General features: G+C 39.7%; 1 protein-coding gene across 5 annotated transcripts; it reads right to left on the minus strand.

Moving 5' to 3' along the window:
- Nucleotides 1-4,655: 4,655 nt before the first annotated feature.
- Nucleotides 4,656-20,560, minus strand: aar2 (AAR2 splicing factor). Of its 5 annotated transcripts, none has more exons than XM_048608445.1 (4): nt 20,466-20,560; nt 16,902-17,667; nt 11,858-12,087; nt 4,656-4,855 (listed from the first exon to the last, which is right to left on the minus strand). In XM_048608445.1, exons 2-4 carry the CDS (start codon nt 17,656-17,658, stop codon nt 4,688-4,690), a joined length of 1,155 nt encoding a protein of 384 aa, XP_048464402.1. In that variant the 5' UTR covers nt 17,659-17,667; nt 20,466-20,560; the 3' UTR covers nt 4,656-4,687. The 5 variants fall into 5 exon arrangements, with proteins under 5 accessions (XP_048464402.1, XP_020369931.1, XP_048464403.1 ...); XM_020514342.2 differs by having other exon boundaries at nt 20,433-20,536; XM_048608446.1 differs by having other exon boundaries at nt 20,403-20,479.
- Nucleotides 20,561-22,833: the final 2,273 nt, after the last annotated feature.

The following is a 22,833-nucleotide window of genomic DNA, read 5'->3' on the forward strand; positions in this document are numbered from 1 at the left end:
CTGCCATATACAAGAGCAGCGATGCCATGATTCACTCATATCACCAGGTCCAATGAAAAGCTTCCCATGCTATCTTTCCTGAAGCTGCAACAGATCTCAGCAGCTCATAAGTGTTTAAGGATTTCTGAACTTAAATTATAAAGAGCTATGTAATCTTAATTTTCTGCTGTGGGGAAAAGCATTAAGAAATTATTAATTAAATTTACCAGATTATTCATTAACCAGAATTCCTGTCTGCAGTAGTTTGTGACCATTGCTTAATGCAAACACAGTTCAATAAATGCTAAGCCTTGGCAGGCCATTCTGCTCAGTCCTGTTTGGACACTTCTGCAGTGCAGCATAGCCCATCAATGGAAGCTCAAAAGTTAAATTGTAGAGATTAGATTTTTTTTTCTTGTGCTGTTAGAACCTAGTTGTCATATCCTTCAGTTTAATAACAAAAATTGTATTCTGCGTGTGGAAAAAGTTGTGAAGCATCATTAAGCTCAGCTGAATATTAACTGTACTTGTGTACAAGTCATAACATGCAGAGAAGCAATGTAAAGGATTATTTCAGACTATATAAAGCTATTGGAGTCTGGATGACCTCAGGATGCTGCTAACCTTTAACCAGTAAAAACGGTAAACATGTATAGCCAAATAGCTGCAAAACAGGACATGTACATATCAATCCTGTTAATAGATCACTGATGCTGAATGAACATCAACGAAGCACAAATCTGGAGCCCTCCCAATACCCTGAATAACAATGACCTAAACCACGTTCACTGCACCATCATAGAAAAACAGTTAAGCAATTATTGACCAGCTAGACAAAAACAGGGTGTTGCCTAACATGGTAAGGAGACAAGCTGGGAGTGAGTACCTCTACCTCTGGACTAGCAGGTCTGAGGTCAAGTCGCACCTGTCCCAGGGGTGTGTCATAACATATCTGAACAGGTTTATTAAAAATACAGAAACAAAAACAGAAGTTGCTGGAAAAGCTCAGCAGGTCTGCCAGCATCTGTGAGATCACAGTTAACATTTCAGGTCTAGTGACCCTTCCACGGGAGGGATCACCAGACCCAAAACATTAACTTTGATTTCTCTTCACAGATGCTGCCAGACCTGCTGAGCTTTTCCAGCAACTTCTGTTTTTGTTTCTGATTTACAGCATCCACAGCTTTCGGTTTTAATTAAAAATACATACAATAAGGATCTTTTAAGATACTAAGTGCATGACTAAGTGCAAGAAAACAGAAGATAAAGAGTGAGGACCAGTGTTTTGTTATGAATGCGATTACTGATCATTGGCCCTTGCAAAGTATCATGATCCTGCAGTTACTGAGGTAAACTTAATAGAGTGTGAAGTGTGTGAAAATACTCTATCATACCCTGTGTGTTTTTGGAGCTTATCTAAACTGAAATTCTCTTTTAGAACAGCACACCCAATTTAGTCTGTAACTGTAATTGATCCAAGTATTACAACTAAAGCAAAAAGCAGATCTTAGAATTATAGTTTATACAATTTCTGAATGTTCATATGTGAAGTAATGATGCCCATTGTATAGCATCTGGTTGCACAGGCTTACATTATCTATAGTAGGACTCAGTGAAAAGCTTACCAGCAGTTTGAAGGATATGGTACCTGCTGTTGTTGCCTGCTTTCTAAAGATATCTGCAGCTGTCACAAAGATAAATCTACAGTCAAACTTTACTATCCTACCCATTAAGACATATCCTTCTCAGGACTGACAGCTGTGTGATGAAGTCTGATGGAACTCTTGAACTTGCCTCGTAAATTTTGAGCATTCATTAGAGACTCTGTCAACTTATTGCTATATTCCTAATGAACCTTAAGCCCTGCTGTCTGACAGCACCAGGGACCCAGGTTTGATTCCACCCTCCACCGACTGTCTATGTGGAGTTTGCACATTCTCCCGGTGTCTGCGTGGGTTTCCTGCCACAGTCCAAAGATGTGCGGATTAGATGGATTGGCTACATTAAATTGCCCATTGTGTCCAGGAATGTGCTGGCGAGGCAGATTGGCTACAGGAAATGCAGTGCTGGAGATGGGTAGGGGTATGGTTCTGGGTGGGATGGGGTCAGTATGGACTCCATGGGCCGAATGGCCTGTTTCTATACTATAGGGATTCAATGATTAATAAGAGCAATTAGAAAATAGAAGAAAAATGTTTGTGCTGACCGGATTCACAGACACCTCTGATGCTTTACAAAGCATAAGCGCTGTTGTGTGAAAATAATGAAAACCTTTTCTGTACGTTTAGTATTTGAAAGCAAATTGCTTCATTCTTAATTCAACTGACAACACAAACATTTACTCATCAACACCTCTGCAAATATGAGAAGCTGAATTTTTTAGTGATTTCACTTATGTTTAGTTAGTGTCCATGTCACTGCACATTTGAAGATTACATGAGGAAACAGGTTTAAATTTGATTAATAGAGCACACATGGACTGCAGCTAATACAAACTGCTAACTTTATCAAGATGCACACTATTGAATCAGAAGAGGAACCAACAAATATAGAGGCTATGAACATTGTGAAAGCTGTGTTACCACAGTGGCAAAAAAAAGGGTTTTTAATATTCACCTTTCATCACGTGATTGTTGTATCGAAGATCTTTCATGGACTAAAATGTTCCTAAAACAGGATAAAAAAGGACCTAAAATGGCTGCTGGATCACGAAGCAATTCCAGGAATCAATGTGGAATCAATTAAATTAAAATTACCATTTTTATTTAAAGACATTGAAATTGATTCAGATGCCAATAAACTCAGATCTGTATGTCCTATTTAAATTCACATTTGTATAAACATTTTACATATTGGGCACTTGCAAGTTACTCAGCTTTGAAAGACAATGAAGCAAGACTCAGGAACACCCAAAAAGAAACATAGAAAATAGGAGCAGGAATAGGTCAGTCAGCTCTTCAAGCCTGCTCTGCCATTTAACATAATCTAGTTGGTCATTTAACTCAGTCTCTCCTCAAGCCCTTTGATCCCTTTGACCCCAAGAATGACATCCAACTCCTTCCTAAAAACACACAATTTTTCAGCCACAACCATTTTCTGTGGCAGAGAATTCCATAGGCTCACCACTCTCTGGGTGAAGAAATTTCTCATCTCAATCCTAAATGGCTTATCCCATATCCTTAGACTGTGACCCCTAGTTATGGATTCCCCAGTCATCAGGAACATTCTTCCTGCACTAACCCTGTCTAGTCCTGTTAGAATTTTATAGGTTCTGTGGGATCACCCCCCATTCTTCTAAATTCTAGCAATTATAAAAATATAGAAAAAAAAAGGAATCCATTCAGTCCTTCAAGCCTACTCCACAATTCATTACAATCATGACTGGCCATCCAACTCAAAGTCTGTTTTTCCACTTTTCTCCATATGCTTTGAAACCTTTAACCTCAAGTAAAATTGCATTCCATCCACCAGCAGAACATCCTTCCTCAGAGGCGACCAAAACTACACAATACTCCAAGTGATCTCACCAAGGCCCTGTATAATTGTAGGAAGATATCCTTGCTTCTGTACTTGAACAAACTGAATTGTACGTCAAACAGCTCCTAGGTAAAGTGGGACAGAAAAGGAAGGATGGAATCATTACACAGAATTGGAAGGCTCTCTCTCTTCCTGGTATCTCTGCATTATCTCGAAAGATGGCACCCGTGAGAAAGTAATTTGGGAAAATAACCATTCACTAAGAACATTCAGAAAAGATACCTACTGATTCTGGTCCTGCTGAGGATACAAGGAAACCTTTACATAACTTGGCTCCAGGTGAAAGATGCAAGGACTCCAATGAATTTTAAACCATGTAGCCTTCATTCTTCCTTGCAGCACCCAGGCATTCTCTCCTTTTTGAGCGTCATATTCTGAAGCTGTATTTTATTATTTTACCTCATGATTTGTAGATAATAAAACTCATCTCTCTTTCACTCAAGAAAATCGTGTTAGATATTTAATTCTGAATTGTACCAATTGCAGTGTGCTACATGCTAGAAGGTTTTAAAAAAAAATCTACTGCGACCAACCAAGGAGGGGGGCTTGGGGTGATTAAAAAGAGGGGAGCCAAATCACCCTTCCTCAACTGGTCATAAAAACAGACAAGACATACAAACTGTAATGGTATAGTTATTGCTTGACCTTGTCAAAACATTTTGACTAATGCTGGGCAAAAAACACACTATGCATAGTCCATTGATTAAGCAAAACTGTTATTTTATTGTTCATGAATAAATGTGAACTAACAATAAAATACATTCAACTTCTAGGTTTGATAACTGTGGAGAATGTAGTGTAATTATTCTTGGTGTTAAAATGTGACTTAAAGATTGTTAAAAGGAATTGAAAAGACAGAATGCTTAACAAAAACAAACTTTAGTTTTTGAATATTGCATTTTATTTGATCAGCAAATACACCATTAATTTTTAACAAAACCAAAACAGTGAAGAATAAACATCTATTGATCCCAACATGTACAATTAAAAAAAATCCAGATAAAATTAGCACTTTAACACACAAACTTATATTGTCAATACAGACTGAATATTTTATAATAATATTTAAAAGATAAAGCAAGCTTGTTGCCAGTTTACACACTTAATTTGATAAACATAAAAGAAAGACATTTACCAAATGGTTTTTGAAAAGTTTTATTAAATAATTAAATCAGCCTAGTGTCACTCCTTCGGGTAACTCAACCATCACAGGAGCACAATCATCAGGTTCTTCATCAAAATCCCATTTGAACTTCTTGGTTAAATGAGCTTTAAATTTTTCTACCCGCTTCTGCAGAGCTTTGTCCAAATCTGGGTTGCATGCGTAAGAGAAAAACTCCTAATGTTAAGAAAAGAACAAAGTTAAGAGGCACAATATGGAAGAATAATTAAAAAGCTAAAACATGCCTTTATTTAAAATAAACTCAAAAGCTTAATCAGCAATAACACTCCAAACATTTTTTATAAAACTCTCAGAATCTTTATGCTTTTAGATATTTCTTATTCACCCTATTCAGAGATGTTTAACACTTTTGGAGCAGGTGGGACTTGAACCTGGGCTTCCTGGCTCAGAGATAGGGGACACTACCACTCCACCACAAGAACCCTTCTTTATACTATATGACGAACAAACATATCCTAAAAAACTACAAAGAAAACAACTTCCACAACCACAAAGTTCTATTCCCTTTCAACCAGTAATGCTGATAGGTGAAGTTCTTTGTACAAGCCCAAATAACACAATTCACTGAATCCAATATTAATATGATTCAACTCATTTAAATCTCTTCATTGTTACTTTCACTCCAGATGAGCTTTGCTGATTCTGAATGAAGAAATAAATCTGATCGGATTCAGAAGGAAATCATAGCAGGAAGATGGTCAATCAGCCTATCATGCCTGTTCTGGTTCTTTGAAACAGTATTTGTGCTTACTCCCACAAAAGTACTTCACCCTTAAGTACCTATCAAGCGCCTTTTAAAATTATTCATGGAAATTGCCTTTCTCCTGCTCATATGGCACAGTGTTCCTGAATCCAACAATACAGGGGAAAAAACCATACATTTTTAAAACATCATGTTTTATGTGCAAAATGTACTGACATATTGTGTGTGTTTTAACAATGGTACCTAACTGCCTAAATATTTAGATATGGTACTAACCCGATGTCAACAACTACCTTCAGTAATATAGTTGCAGGTTCTAACACTGCCGAAAAGTCAAGTCATCAACTTGCATATTAAAAAAAAAACTTCATCCACTGATCACAGAAAATGGCACAAGAAATTTATTTGTGCCAAAGCAAAAATGCATAGAGAAATTGCTATTATAAAACATAATGAAAGAAAAACAAATTAAGTTTTAAACACAAGAACCAACACCATAAACAGTTAATGCACCTTTTCCAGTGGACAATATTAAAACTTCTTTTCTGTATCACAAACTTTTGCTGCAAAACATGACTGCAGTTTCAAAAATACAGTTGCTTAAGCAGAAGAAAGCTATATTCTATTTATTAAATGTGTAGCTAAAAAATTTAAAGCGCTAACCAGAACATTTTCATATTAACTTTGTAAATCTGTCAGCAGTACTCTCAATCTCTGCACAGTCCCTCAAAATAAAGCAGTGAACGAAAAGTAAATGCTGAAGATTGTTTTAAATATTGGAGCATTAGTTGCTTTAAAAATACACACACAAAAAGGTACAAAAATAAGCAGGGCATACTAAATCATTGAATCTGGGTGACAGTAAGTAAAATGAAGTATCAAGAAAAATGGACCAAGAAAGACAGCACAATACCTGCTTCTCACAAACTGTAACCTACAAGAGGTTGGCAGATATAGTTGGAAGAACTCAGTCCCCATCAAGATTTTAGCATAGGACCACAATGAAGATTGTAACACAAAGTCAAAATGTTTGGATAGAAAGAAATTATCTAGAATGTTATTGAAGTTTGGTTACAAATCTGGCCCCATCCCCGCCTCTTCGACCTGTTTGTTTCCTCTCCACCCATCCTCTCCTCTATCCCTCTTCTATCCGCCTCCCACTCTCTCCCTATTTATTTCAAAACCCCCTTCCCCTCCCCCTTTTCTGATGAAGGGTCTAGGCCCGAAACGTCAGCCTCTCTGCTCCTATGATGCTGCTTGGCCTGCTGTGTTCATCCAGCCCTGCACCTTGTTGTCTCGGATTCTCCAGCATCTGCAGTTCCTACTATCTTTGATTTAAGACCGCATATTTTTCTAACAAAGTAGAGGAAATTTTGTTTTAACCAGCACCCTCAATAAACAGGCAAAAATTATGTACTTCAAACACCAGAAGTTTTACCGTATTACCGCAATCTCCAAGTAGTCAGTTGAGAGTGCATGTGAGAAGACTCTCAGCCAGTAAGTTTTATTTCAGACAAAGTAACATCATTTACAGCATAAAACACAATGTATAACAGTGATGTCTATAGCCCCTGCATTACATTCCTATTCCTGAGTGAGTGTTTTTACATTGATTACATGGGCCTCTTGGTCATCTGGAATATTTGATCAACCAGCACACTCCTGGTCCCATAGGTGCCAGTTAATTAAGAAGTTTGCTGTATTTTACACCTGTTTTGTGTAAATGCAAAACAGCAAATGCAGTAAATAGATGTATTCAGACAGACAAAAGTGACAAACAGAAGAAGATCTAACTTCACAATTTCAAACTGCAGAATGCCCTGGACAGCGTATCTTTCTTCCACTAAGAACAAAATTTGAGCATGTGATACCTGATGTCTTTCAGAAAAGAGGCAGATAGTATGTGTTAGACATACCATTCTCTTTTTATATTGTAGATATATGGAAGGTGTACCATAAACATTTCATAAAATATGTACACACAATTAAGAATTAATCTGACATTGCTAGAACACCTAACACTGCCTCTGTCATAATGCAGACATTTCCTTCCCTTTAGCATTACTTTTACCAAATTAAATCTCTCTGGTAATTTTTTATTCAATGCTTAAGTATTACAACAAATCTATAAATAGTAATACAAAAACAGAGTCAGATAAGCATGAATCTTTATCAATGTTTTAGTGCCACTATCATCCAGACAAAGCACTTGCTCCTCAAATTAAGCTGGAAAAGGATTATGGCCAATTCCGCTGACTGGTCAGATTTGCTCTAGCTAATCAATAAACTATTTCTTCAGCAGCTAATGCCATGATGTTCCAACAATAAATCAATACATAGAAATTCATCTACAAACACAACTCAACACACACCACCGCACCAAATAAGAAACCTTTCTGAAAGGTACAATAGGACCATTTGAAGTGGAATTGCAAAAACAATAATTAGCACAAATGGAACATCAAATGAAAAATGAGTTAGATTACAAAACTAATCATTTGAAAAATAAATATTTGGTACTTAAAATATTTTAGTAAAACATACTCAATAGTATTTCCAGCTCTCACTGCAAGGAATTATAGCGTGAAATCAAATTTAGTTTACAAAATCTAAAAGATTTGATGCTTGTGAATAGGTTGGGTTTCAAGAGGGCCTATATAAGGATGGCATTATAGTGATATTCCTTCATCAACGTTAACACAGTATCAAATTATTCATTCAAATATTCAGAAAACCTTACTCAAAAGGCATGAATTAGCATAGTTCAAAATCAAACTTAAAGTGTATAAGAAAGCTGACATCACAATTTTCTATGTGGATAAGAGGCTTGGGCATGTTATTATATGGTATTCAGCAATGTGATAAGCTACAGCTCTAACCCCAGAGGTTAATCATGTGTGTCAAATTGCAGGCCACAATTACCAACAGAGATGCTCTGCTGCACTAAACTGGAGGTCATGTTTTGAAAAGCACAATTGTGCTGATCACCATATTATTGATATGGGAAATTCCACAATGTCGAAATGGATCATTGTGCAGAACAGATTAGGATAAATAGAAAAAGGGTAAGTTGTATAGCAGAAAGACTCTTTGATTTCAATGTTTAATTTGCAATGCAGAATACACAATGATGACAGTCTACATAATTATGTATACTAAAGACTTCAAAGTCGTGAATTCAGAAACTTGAGAAACCACAGCCTATTGACCCCAGATGAACATGTTCCTCCAATGAAATATATGGGAACGCCACCTTGCATTGCCTATAATAGTCATCAAAACTGAACCTTGCTATCAACACAAAGGGCATCTTCTAATGCAAAGGATATGTATAAAGAAGGACAACATAACAGTGGTATCAATTTGAAATGCTACAAACTTGTCTATATCGAGGATACCCTACGTTGTGTTGTGTGGTACTATCAAGCAGAGCTAGCAACTCAAGACTGGGCATCCATGAGGCCCTGTGTGCCATCAGCAGCAGCAGAATTGTACTCCATCCCAATTTGTAACTTCATGGCCCAGGATATAGCCAACTTTACCACCACCATCAAGCCAGTGATCAAAGCTGGTTCAAAGAAAAGCGCAGGAGAGCATGCTAGGACCAGTACCATGCAAACCAAAAAATAAGGTGACAATCTGCTGATGTCACAAGCTGTTCCAGTGCACCTAAAATATTGGTTTATACCTGACAACATGGGAAATTGCCCAGATACGTCCTGCACAGAAAACACAGGGCAAATCCAATCTTGCTTATTACCAACCATCAGTCTCACCCATCTCATTGTAAAGTGATGCAAGGTATTGCCTACAGTGCTATCAAACAGCAGTGGCTCAGCTATAACCTGCTCACTGACAATCAGCTTCAGTTCCATCAGAACCGTTCAACTCCTGACCTCATTACAACCTTAGTTCAAACATAGACCAAAAAGCTGAATTCCCTCAATCCGAATGACTCCCCTTGAAACAATGGCTGCAGTTGACAGAGTATGGCATCATGGAGCCCTAACAAGAGAGTCAATTGAAATCAGAGGGAAAACTTTCCACTGGCTGGAGTCACACATGGCACAAAGGAAGATGGTTGTGGTTGTTAGAAATCAGTCATCTGAACTCCAGGACATCCCTGCAGGAGCTCCTCAGGGAAGTGTCCTAGGCCCAACCATCTTAGCTACTTCATGAATGACCTTCCCTCCACAATAAGGTCAGGAAAAGGGATACTTGCTAATGATTGCACAATTCGCAACTCAGATACCGAAATGGTCCATGCCCAAATAAAGCAAGGCTTGGATAATATTCAGGTTTTAAAGACTATTAGCAAGTGACATTTGTGTTACACACGTGCCATATGTAACGAGAGAATCCAAGTATCATCCTTTAGCATCTAATGTCATCACCATCACTGAACCCCCATTATCAACATCTTTAGGTTACAATTGACCAATAATTGAAGTAGAATAGCCATACAATTACACTGTCTACAAGAGCAGGTTTGACTCTAGGCATCCTGCAGCAACTAATTCATCTGCGATTCCCCAAGGCCTGTCCACCATCTAAGTGCACAGAGTGTGATGCAACACTTCCAATTTGCCTTGAATGATACTCCAACAAAACCAACAAGCCTGACACTATGCAGGACAAAGCAGCCACTTTATTGATACCATATCCACAGATATCTAATCCCTTCACCAATCACATTCAGAATCAGTGTGTACCATCTACAAGATGCACTACAGAATTTCGTTAATACTCCTTTGACAGCACCTTCTAAAGTCACGACGTTCTAGAAGGACAATGGTAGCAGATACATGCAAACACTACCATTTGCAAGTCCCCTACAAGCCATTCACCATCCCGACTTGGAAACATATCGCTGCTCCGTCACAGTTGCTGGGCCAAAATGCTGCAACTCGCTCCCGAACAAAATTCTGTTTACACCAAATGAACTGTAGCAGTCCAAGACAGCAACTCACCACCAGTTTCTCAAAGGCAACTATGCATGGGCAATAAATGTTGGCCCAGCCAGTGACATAAAAATAGAACTTGAACATCCAAGCAGCTCCAACAATAGCCAGTAACATCTCTTCTTGGTTCACATGTCATAATATAATCAACCTACTAAATATACAGTGAATAAGGGAAGAGAGGACTTAGTAGAATGCATATCTCAATCACATTGTATTAACACAATGTTAATACAATTACACAGCTCTTCCTTGAGGCTTTTGCCTAGTTGATGCTCTGTAATTACAAAGCTGAAAAAAATTAATGGTTTCCATCTTTCTGAGGAGCCTTCAGGCTAATCCACATCTAACAACTTGCTGTAAAAATTCTGCTTGTAGTTTGACAATTGTGACAAATTCCACCACAGCCACTGAGACAATCAACAATAAATAATCCTCACAAGGCTTTTTATTCGCTCCATGTTAACAGATCCTTTAAAAAAAATTCCATGATCTGGATCCACATCTTCGCCTAAAAAAAAATGATTAGTTCTTCCCTGCACCACACCTTATCTACGTACTAATTTCTGTTGAAAGCAAACCTCTGGTTTTTGAGATATACTGTTTACTGACAAGCAGACTAAAAACTGAGTGAAAACATTGTCAACATCCACCTTTATTAGCATAAGTAATAATGGAAATGGCAGAGGAAGATTGAATATTTCTCTTCATAATGCAATCAGAGGCCAGTTCTTTTTAACCTGAGATAACAAGGTGTGGAGCTGGTTGAACACAGAAGGCCAGGTAGCATCAGAGGAGCAGGAAAGCTGACCCTGAAGAAGGGTCCAGACCCGAAACGTCAGCTTTCCTGCTCCTCTGATGCTGCCTGGTCTTCTGTTTTCATCCAGCTCCACACCTTGTTATCTCAGACTCCAGCATTGGCAGTTCCTACTATCTCTCTTTTTAACCTAAGTTTACGTTGGATTCCTGAGCTGTTCCAACTACTGCTATATTAGACTAGCAACTTAAATCAGCCCTAACATAAAGTAAGCTAATATTTGGGGATAGGTTTGACTTAGGGTGCAAGAAACTACCAGCCAGTTCACTATCATACTTGCTCCAAAGAAAATTTGTCTGTTACAATACATCAGATGGCACAAGCAGCATTACATGAACAATACTCAAGATTTAGCCATGGAAATGCATAATTGACTCTTAGCAGTATAAAGTATTTGATTTTGCTGCCACCAGGTTAAAACCCCGCTGGTGTTCTATTACAGGATTTGAATTTACAGTGCAGCAACATTAACAGGCAAACATTTCACGACTTCGCCAAAAGACTACGAGACAAGCTTGAAAATACATTTGTGCCTATAATTTAAATGTAGAATAATTCTACTTCATAAGTTATGATTTTCAGTCAAAGCACAGAAATTCCCCTAAATAGTGAAAGGCAAGCACTTTCAGCATGAATTTTAATAAATTTTGTACATTGGTATGATCCAGAAAAACTACCTGCAAGGTTGTGGTGAGGAAGTTATCTTTGGAGACAATATCCACAAAGAAGTCAGAAGGAATTTCATTAAGTTGATGATAGAGGATTGAGATGAGAGCAGAATAGAGATCCTTTCGTTTCGTCACAGCCTCCTCAGAGTGACAGAGTAGACGAAGTAGATCCTTCCAGTGCTCAAATGCATCATAGACATGTCCGATCAGGAAACAGACAAAGGAAAACTGCAATTCACCTGCAGATGAATAGAAGACAAGTTAATTACATTAAAACAAATAAACTGTGTTTGGAAAAAAAAGACAGAATGCCGACAGCACTGGAGGCCATTTGACCCAATGTGTCTGTGCTGGCTCTCTGAAGGAATTGTTCATTTACTGCAACTCACCTCACTTTCTCCCCACAGCTCTACATAACTGTCAATGCCCTCTCCAAGAAACACTGCCCAAACCTCACCCATTCTATCTACAATAATGAAGTTCACTTTCCCTGGAAGGAGTGTCATGAAACCTTTCCACACCCTCATTAATACTTTCATATTCTTTCTGAAGTGTGATGCCCAGTACAATACTGGAAGCAAGCTTGAGTGGTTAATTGTTAAAAATTAGGGGAATCACAGATTGTTTTACTAGAAAGATAATACAACGTGCGTGCACTCAGCAGCAGCTTATTTGCTAACAATGGACGGAATGGAGTCTACAAAGTACAAGAATTACTGAGAATGTTGAGAGTTGTGTTTTAAACTGTCAAATTGCTTCCAATACAATAAAAAAGCTTGAGGTCTCAAGAATAGCTAATCAGCATTTCTATCTGGATGGAAGAGTCATATGATTCATGGTACCAGTGAGATGAGGCTTTGGAAGGAGAAGGGTATAAGATATCCCAAAAAACACAGACCAGATAATCTGGCAGGATCTAGAATAGGGGAACAGTTAGTGACAGTGTGATGCTAAGGTTCACTACACAAGTATGCAGCTGGGTGCTCACTCTTGGATCGAAAAGACCAAATTCATGAGGAGTTAAAATAAAGCTGAGAGATTCACTCAGTTTGGACAAAAAGAAAACACCACTTTGTGAAAGACAGATCCAAAATTAAGGCTTGGATTTTTACCAAGTTGGAATAACTCAGGAGCACTATAGAAAACGGCAAGAGACCCCGATTCCAGGATTCCTGACTGCATTCCTGAGCTTTCCAATTTTGGGGAGTGCCTTTTAAGGATGCAGGCTGGTTCAGGTTATTATGTGATACCAAGGATGCTTGACCTGGTTGGTTCCATTATGAGATGAGGTATGTTCCATACCTCCGCAATTTTCATGGAGTCAATGACTTTTTCAGCATCATAAATCATAGCTTACATAGTTCAAAAAATCTGTCTCGTGATCCCATTCCCAGTTGGCCCCTGCCTTCACCCTCATTGATTTCATGCACCTCACACCAAGGCATGTCATCAGATAACATCCTTATGATAGGCTACAGCACTTTCTTGTCCACCCACTACACTTGACAGAAACAATGAATCGTCTAATGATGCTAGAATGCTCCAGGACAGTGAAAACATTCTGATGTAAATAAATGCTGTGAAACTGTTGGTAGTGATCAGATAGCCAGAGCTACCAAGCAAGTAGGAGGCGGGTATTTCAGGACAGCATGAATGTCTAGAATCTCATTATGCTTTCATGGCTGAGAGCCCAGACATCCATTACTCTCTTGAAACACTTGAGCCCCTGCTTGATTGACAGCTCTGGCCATCTGATCTCTGCGATAGATTGCCAATATTTATGCAAGATTAAGAGGTTTCAAGTGCAGCAGTCTCAGCCAATTAAAATTTGAAAATGTCTGGATGTTTGACACTTGTTGCTTTTTAGCAGAAATTAGTTTTAATTTGAATGCAGTGGAAAGCTTTCAATGAATTACTTCTTTTAAAACACCTCCTACTGCAGCATTCATTGTTTCTTTATAGTGTACTGTGGATGATTCCATAATCTAGAATGAGAGCCTCAAGGGGTCACGGGCTGTTTGGTGGGGTATATCTTAGTATGGAGGTCATGAGGTGGCACGGGAAGCATACTGGGTGCGAGCTGAAGAGTCTTTCTGCTTTTATTCCAACTAAAAAACATCCTACAATACCAAGGCAAATCTTTTAAGAGACTGCCTTTGTATCTGGCATTGCCTGTGCTTTCCAATAAACCTTATCCCCGGTCAGCTGGTCCAACCACAACCCACAACTCTAAACTGCTTCCAACACATTAACATCTTTCCTCAAGTACAGTGACCAGTACTATACACTGATCATACCAGTGGCACACCGGATCTACTCTCAACATAAATAAAAATTTCGGAGAACTTAAGATCATTTCCTGGTTTATTGGCCTGCAGTAATATAGTTACTAGTTCAATTTTTGTTCATCATTTGTTTGCATGCAGCAAGATCAAATCACATCAAAAAAAAAGAATTTGGCAGATTTATCTAAAACAATTTTATCACATTTTGTCCATCATGGGCAATCCTTAGAAAGAAAGTCTTTGCTGATTCTACCTCGTGTCAACAATTCCAGATACTGTCTCACCAATACCATGTATGACTGAAGCATAACTACCTTATTCTTGCATTCAGTTTCCCTTGCAATAAAACAATGTTCTATTTGCATTCCTTATTAGTTACTGTACCTGCATACTAACCTTCTGTGATTCAGTCAATAGAACACGCAGATTGTTCTGCATTTCAGAGCTCTGCAAACTCTCACCATTTTGACAACATGCTTCTATTTTATTCTGTCAACCAAAATGGACAATTTCACACTTTCCCACATTATACTTCCATTTGCCAGATGTGTCCACTCAGTAAACCCATCTGGATCCCTTTGTAGGCTCATGTCCTCTTCATAACTCATTTTCCTACCTATCTTTGTGTGTACAGCAAATTTAACAAATAAACCATTGGTTTCTTCATTCAAATCATTTATATAAATTGGAAAGAGTTGAGGTGCCAGCACAAAACCCTGTGGCACACCACTCATGACATCTTGCCAGCCTGAAAAGGACCCAACTTCCTTATTCTGCTTCCTGTTAGCAAGTCAATCTTATGTCCATGCCAACATGCCACCCACTACTCCATGAACATGGTCCAACTTGTCCACACCGACCAGATATCCTAAATTAATCTCGTCCCATTTGCCAGCATTTGGACCATATCCCTCTAAGCCCTTCCTATTAATATACCCATCCAGATTCCTTTTAAATGTCGTAACTGTACCCACCTCCCCTGGCAGCTTGTTCCATACATACACCACCCACTGTGTGAAAAAATTACCCCTCAGGTCCTTTTTAAATCTTTCTTCTCTCGCCTTAAACCCATGCCCTCTGGTTTTGGACTCATATCCTGGGGAAAAGATGTTGGCTATTCACCCGATTCATGCCCCTCATGATTTTATAAACCTGTACAAGGTCATCCCTCAGCCACCAAAGCTCCAGGGGTAAATGCCCAGCCTATTCAACCTGTCCCTTTAGCTCAAACCCTCCAGTCCCAGCAACATCCTTGTAAATTTTTTCTGCAGCATCTCAAGTTTAACAGCATCCTTTCTACAGAAGGCTGACCAGAATTGTATGCAGTATTTTAAAAGTGGCCTCACCAATGTCCTGCACAGCTGCAACACGACATCCCAACTCCTTTACTCAATGGTCTGAGCAATGAAGGCAAGCATGCCAAATGCCTTCTTCACCACTCTGGGGTCAATAAATATGGAGCTATAAAAGCACAGCCAGTCAGACAGCATCTAAGGAGCAGGAAAATTGGATGCTGTCTGACCAGCTCTGTTTTTCCAGCTTCGCATTTATCGACTCTAGCTTCTAGCATCTGCAGTCCTTACTGTCTCCTTCTTCACCACCGTGTCTACCTGAGATTCCACTTTCAAGGAACTATGTACCTGCAACCCTTAAGTTTCTTTGATTAGCAATGCTCCCTAAGGTCCTACAATTAACTGTGTAAGTCCTGCCCCAGTTTGTCTTTGCCAAAATGCAACACTTCATATTTATCTAAATTAAAACCCATCTGCCACTCCTCAGCCCATTTGATCAAGGTCCCATTGAACTCTGAAAATCTTCTTCACTGTCCATTACTCAACCAATTTTGGTGTCATCTGCACATTTACTTAAAATGCCTCCCATATTCATATCCAAATCATTTACGTAAATTACTAAAAGCAGTGGACCCAGCATCAATCCTTGTGACACACTGCTGGTCACCGGTCTCCAATCCAAAAAGCAACCCACTACCACCATCCTCTTCCTCTTACCTTCAAGACAATTTTGTATCTAATTGGTTAGCTCCCCCAAGATCCTATTTACACATACAACTGAAATAAAAATTTCAGAGAACCTAAGATAATTTCCTGGGTTATTGGCCTGCAGGAATTATAGTTACTGGTTGAATTTTTGCTCATCATTTGTCTGCATGCAGTAAGATCGAATAACATCAAAAATAAATTGGGAGGTTTATATAAAACAATGTTATCACATTTTGTCTATCATGGGCAATCCTCACAAAGAAAGCTTTTGCCGTTTCCACCTGGTGTCAACAGCAAACACTCATAATAATTGTTAAGGCAGCAGTTTAACGCATGCAAAATTAGACAATATTGTCCCAACACAAACTAGAAGATTTTCTTTTTCCCACAAAAGATAACGTAGCACAGAATTGTCAATTTTATGCTGTAGTTTAATGTTAAAGAATTAGATTGGGAGAAAACAAATTAATTTTGCTTTGGATCCTTACAACAGACAAAGACTTGAAATGACCATTCTCTCTGTCTGGGCTGATCTTGGTCCCAGAGACAAGAACAAAAGAATTACCTCTGCAACGTTCAACTGTGCTGAGTTTGTTTTATCTTGGAATATCTTCTACACGGGATCACTAAAAGGGGCCAATTAGCCCATCTTTTCTGGGACAGTGCCGGTCAAGCTCAAATGAAAATTTTAAATCTCCTTGGACATTATTTTGAATTGCAAATAACATCATCTTATCAAGCAGCTCATACATTTTATTACATACCAACCTAATATATCTTTTGGGTTCAAAGGGTACCGCTGTTTTATTACAGTATCCAAGGCATAGCTGAAGTCCATGCTACACTTCGTAATTTCAGCTGGGGATGCTCCCTCAGGATACTTCTGTTTTGGAATTGTCGTGAACCTGATCTCGGTACCAGCTTTAACTTTCATCTTGGGCAGTCTGGCTAACCCCTCTTCATAGTTCTTGCACAACGTATCATAAGGCAATCGATTCTGCTCTGCTCGATCTTTTGTATGTGGCAGTGCAATCTCTGGCTGCACTTCAGAAAATGCACAAATTCGCCCACTTTCAGGCTGCAACTTCTGAATCAAGGGCTCTGTTATGAGATTGGTCAAAGAGACCCATCTTTTCATTGTTTCATATGGATATGGTCCCAAACATTTGTCCAGTTCAGTCAGATTCTCTCTTATCTGCTCTCTTTCTTCTTCCGAGACTGCAACTAAAACTATTTCTTCTTCCTTCTTGTCCCATCGCTTCACTAGAACTTCCCTCTGCTTTATATGAAAGAAACAACCTGTGCGTGGTCCTGTTATCCGAATATCTCTGCTGTTCACAGGGCTGCAATGCATAAAATGGATTCCCGGTGGGATCATCTTCACTCCTTTAAACTTGGGGCCTACTTGCCAACAATTATAATCAATGCCAAATTCAGTGCCCTCAGGAACACCAAGTATTATAAGAGTGCCTCCTTCAAAGAACAGTTTTTTGGCCAGTTCTTGATCCATTTCCACAGTAGCCATATTTTGGACCTGTATTCCAAAAGAGACAGAGAAGAACTTAGTTTAACATCACATCAACATCGAATTTACGTACATTGTTACATTATTGAGAACTATGGCCATTAACGGCATTTAATACTGCTCGTTACAGTAGCACCTTAAGTTACCACTATTATGAGTTGGCATTAATTTTGCTTTAGGCAATTTTTTATCTTCATAATTCTCAATTCCACACTTTAAAGTAACCCTACCCACTTTGTTCCAAAACCTTCATTCACACATGGTTACCTCAAAAATGAATTTTTCAGCTGGCCTCTCTTCACAAAATTAATCTACTATAAATTAGCTCCTGTGCCACATAAATAGTATCATATCCATTTTAACCTCACCAGATCCCTGCCTCTTTCTATCTTACCTAATGGATTTTTGTCCTATTATCAAATCCTTCCAAAGCTTTCCTCCAGCCTGCTTGGGAAATATCCACTAATTCAATATCCTTGCCCACATCATTTGTTCCCTACCTAGATTCTTGCTCATTCCCCACACTCCTCACAGTAGAATCAGCGATGGCTTTTGTTTACTCTGAAACTCCTTCTCTTTGCCATTGAGATTCTTTTTCTAAATTAGTCTCAATTATTCCTTCCTTTCGTCTTTAAAGCAGCCTTTGAAAACTTAATGAATCAAACAATGCCTTTGGTTAGGCCAATGCCGATCCCATTTCAAATTCCTTAATGTGTCGTTTGTATCCATTGCTCTACCAGCACGGAGATACTGCAGCATAACTGCATAAATGGTGAATGTGCGTGTAAGACATGATTCAATCCCTAAGGACAACATTCTGAATAACTTTACAGGCAGAGGCATTAAGCAATCTGACATGTTCCAATCTGTTCTTTTACGCAAGAATAAAGATCATCAATAAATTAAAACTGACGTTTTTGTGAAGATAAATGAACTACTTAGACTATGAAACAAACATTATACTTTGGTTAAAAGTTCTATTAAAATTGTTACTGCTCACTGATGCCAAAATCATTTCAACAGATGGCTAGCTATTTGCTTAGAGTACTTATGCAATTAACTAACTAGGAAGGACCATAGTCACTTGCATGTTTATTCCTCTCAGCAGTTTGCTGGGAAAGGTCAGGTAAATTCCAACAATGAAAACAGAATATGTACATTCATTGAAATTATTAAGAAAGCATAAACCCAATTGCTAAAACACACAACCAAATTATCAAAGACTGTATCTTTATGAAGTCCTACAGGGCATACAAAAAGTAAATTTTGCCAAGCCGAAGGCAATAGCATTCCACAGAAATATGTCCTGATGTTGAATTAGGTAGCAAAAAACTATGGTAGTTGTGCAAGCATTTAATTAAAAACCTATAGTTTAACACCAACAGTTCTTTATCCAGAAACCAACTATCCACTTTAAGATGATAACATGAAGGAGAAGTAGGCCATTCGGCCCATCAAGTCTGCACCATCATTCAATGAGACCGTGGCTGATCTGATAATTCTCAGCTCCACTTTTCTGCCTTTTCTCCATAAGGCATGAAACACCAAGAACAACCTAGTTTTTTTTAAATCAACCTGTTCAGATATGTTAGGAAACATCTCAGGCAGTTGAGCCTCGAACCCAAGCCACCTAGCCCAGAGATACAGACACTACACTTTGAACACAGGTCCTGTAATAAGAACCCAGCTCTTCTTTTAATATCTGGAATTATCACACACAACTGAATGTTTTTCTTTCCCACCACCAAATCACCTGTGAGACCTTCCACCCAATATCCACCATCCCTAAGTCATCCTTGTTTCCAGTTACTCAAATTATGGCAACACCCAGCAAGGGCAATGCAGACCACCAAAGGTGACAGACAGGTACAGAAAGACCAAGAGGCTAAAAGAACTAAGCTCTTAAAGACAAAGAACATCAACTGTCTCAATGTACTCTGGAGTTATTTCAGTTTACCCCTTAAATGGACCTGCATTTCTAACACTATCAAATAAGACCTGACTTACGATGTTATCCACAATGTGGCAATCCCTAAAAATAACAGCAATTTAAAAGAAATATAGTAATTTAAAAATTCAAACTAAAGCAGGGGTTTAAGGGAACAAAGTAAAATATTTTGGCCATATTGTTAGGATGAATAAGACTGAACATGTCCAACAACTGACTAGATACTCCCAATATCATAACTGGCCAGAGTCTGGGAAAAGGAAAGAATAGATTACTTCATACATTTATGCTGAATCTGAGTTTGCAATTAAAACTAAATCCCTCAATCCAGTAACAGGAAGATAATCTAGAGCTGTATGAATTTCTTGTGTTTTTCTTAAAGTCACTATTTATGACCTTTATTAGAGTCTATTATGGTGTAAAGGTTTGATTGCCTTAACGGAATTGAACTCCAGAGTAGATGCTTAGCCATAAACACACACACACACACAACAGGACAGTGAGGTGAAAGCTGGGTCTAATGCAGTTGATGTTAGGCGCCTCCCCTCCCTCACTCCCACCTCTCACATTCTCCCCCCTCACCCACAGACAGAGAGAGAGACAGTAGGAACTGCAGATGCTGGAGAATCCGAGACAACAAGGTGCAGGGCTGGATGAACACAGCAGGCCAAGCAGCATCATAGGAGCAGAGAGGCTGACGTTTCAGGCCTAGACCCTTCATCAGAAAAGGGGGAGGGGAAGGGGGTTTTGAAATAAATAGGGAGAGAGTGGACCCCGTCCACCGTCGCTCATTCACCCCTGAGCTTTAACTCCCTGCGATACGAACCGGCCGACCGCTGGAGCAACACCTAATACACACCGGGCCCCTTCCGGTCCGTCAATGTAACCGTCCCCAGCTGCACCAGCACAAACCGATCCCTGAGCTTATGGTTCCGCCCCTGACACTGCCCTCACTCTCAGCTCATTCCCACCTTCCAAGTCAATTCATTTTTACAAGGAATGAAGGTGATGTTCCATTCAACGTCTTAACCCCATTGTAAACCAAACTATTTAATCTATTGAATGGAAATAAAGATTTATTTTTTGTTTTATTATCTCCCCTCATGGAAAACACTCGCTCGAAGTTCTCTCCAGGCAAAGTATTATTGCACTTAAGTCTTTTATTTGAACGTAGTAAGGTAATATTGAATAAATAACGAATAAATTTCTCACGAAGAAGAATGTTGCAGCATAATGGTTGAAATACTCCTTTAATGTAACACCTCCACAGCCTGTATCCAGGATATTTAACACACAGTCCCGGCCTTCCTTCTGCCAGGTCACTGTTACTGCCACAACACCATTCCACATGACAGCCTGCACTTGTAACTCACCAATCTTTATTTAAGCCAGCTCTTCCTCCTAATCCTGATATCAACATTCTTCATAGACGTGCCTATTTTCCCTGTTGATTGTCCCTCTATTGTAAGCTCCTCAGAGCAAAGCTGTTCGATCAGGCAGAAGATACAGAACCTTGAACACACACACCAGCAGATTGAAGAATAGCTTCAACCCTGCTGGTATTAGACTGCTGAATGGACCTCTTTAATTTCAAATCTAATGTTGTCCTTACTTTTGTGTACCTCTGAGCAGTTGTAACTCTAAGCGCCCTATGATTTCTATGTCCTTCTTTGTTACAATCTGCCTGTACTGCTTGCAAAACAAATCTTTTCAACAATAAATCAAATTCTTGGGGTATTGCTTTCATCCAAGCTTGACACCGTGGTTGTTAAATTATTGTGAATGCCAGATTGTGGCAGGCATTAATTATAGGAAAATTCTAGACAAATCACCTGAAAATGTCCAAATGAAAACTTGTGACCCATTGGCTGCAAAAAACAAAATAGATTGGGTTCTCTGTTAGGGCCTTTCAAAGAACCTACCTCTTTCCTGGTGTTGCTGTTTGCAAGACCTGACTGGCTTTTGATCTTCCATAGGCCATGTCCATTCTAGAGTGGCTGATAATGTCTGTCCCTGCATCAATGTATGGAGAATGTCAGTACACTGTTGGTCAGCATGCTGCACCAACATTGAATCCAATCAAGGATAACAAGGTGTAGAGCTGGATGAACACAGCAGGCCAAGCAGCATCAGAGGAGCAGAAAGGCTAATGTTTCGGGCACCATCCTCCGACACTTCCGCCATCTGCAAGTCGACCCCACCACCAAAGACATTTTTCCCTCCCCACCCTTATCTGCTTTCCGGAGGGACCACTCTCTCCGTGACTCCCTTGTCCGCTCCACACTCCCCTCCAGCTTCACCACACCCGGCATTTTTCCCTGCAACCGCAGGAAGTGCTACACCTGCCCCTATACCTCCCCCCTCACCCCCATCCCAGGCCCCAAGAAGACTTTCCACATCAAGCAGATGTTCACCTGCACATCTGCTAATGTGGTATACTGCATCCACTGTTCCCGTTGTGGCCTCTACATCAGGGAAACCAAGCGGAGGCTTGGGGACCGCTTTGCAGAACACCTATGCTCGGTTCGCAATAAACAACTGCACCTCCCAGTCGCGAACCATTTCAGCTCCCCATCCCATTCCTCAGACGACATGTCCATCCTGGGCCTCCTGCAGTGCCACAACGATGCTACCCGAAGGTTGCAGGAACAGCAACTCATATTCCGCTTGGGAACCCTGCAGCCCAATGGTATCAATGTGGACTTCACAGGCTTCAAAATCTCCCCTCCCCCTACCGCATCCCAAAACCAGCCCAGCTCGTCCCCGCCTCCCTAATCTGTTCTTCCTCCCACCTATCCCCTCCTCCCACCTCAAGCCCCACCCCCATCTCCTACCTACTAACCTCATCCCGCCCCCTTGACCTGTCCGTCCTCCCTGGACTGACCTATCTCCTCCCTACCTCCCCACCTACACTCACCTTTACTGGCTCCATCCCTGCCTCTTTGACCTGTCTGTTTCCTCTCCACCTATCTTCTCCTCTATCCATCTTCTATCCGCCTCTCCCTCTCTCCCTATTTATTTCAGAACCCCCTTCCCCTCCCCCATTTCTGAAGAAGGGTGTAGGCCTGAAACGTAGCCTTCCTGCTCCTCTGATGCTGCTTGGCCTACTGTGTTCATCCAGCTCTACACCTTGTTATCTCAGATTCTCCAGCATCTGCAGTTCCTACTATCTTTGAATCCAATCAACACTGACACAGCAATTTCTGCCCCATCATCTTCAGTTCTTC

This window comes from Rhincodon typus, chromosome 19, assembly GCF_021869965.1.
Source record: "Rhincodon typus isolate 14 chromosome 19, sRhiTyp1.1, whole genome shotgun sequence".
Taxonomy (NCBI): domain Eukaryota; kingdom Metazoa; phylum Chordata; class Chondrichthyes; order Orectolobiformes; family Rhincodontidae; genus Rhincodon; species Rhincodon typus.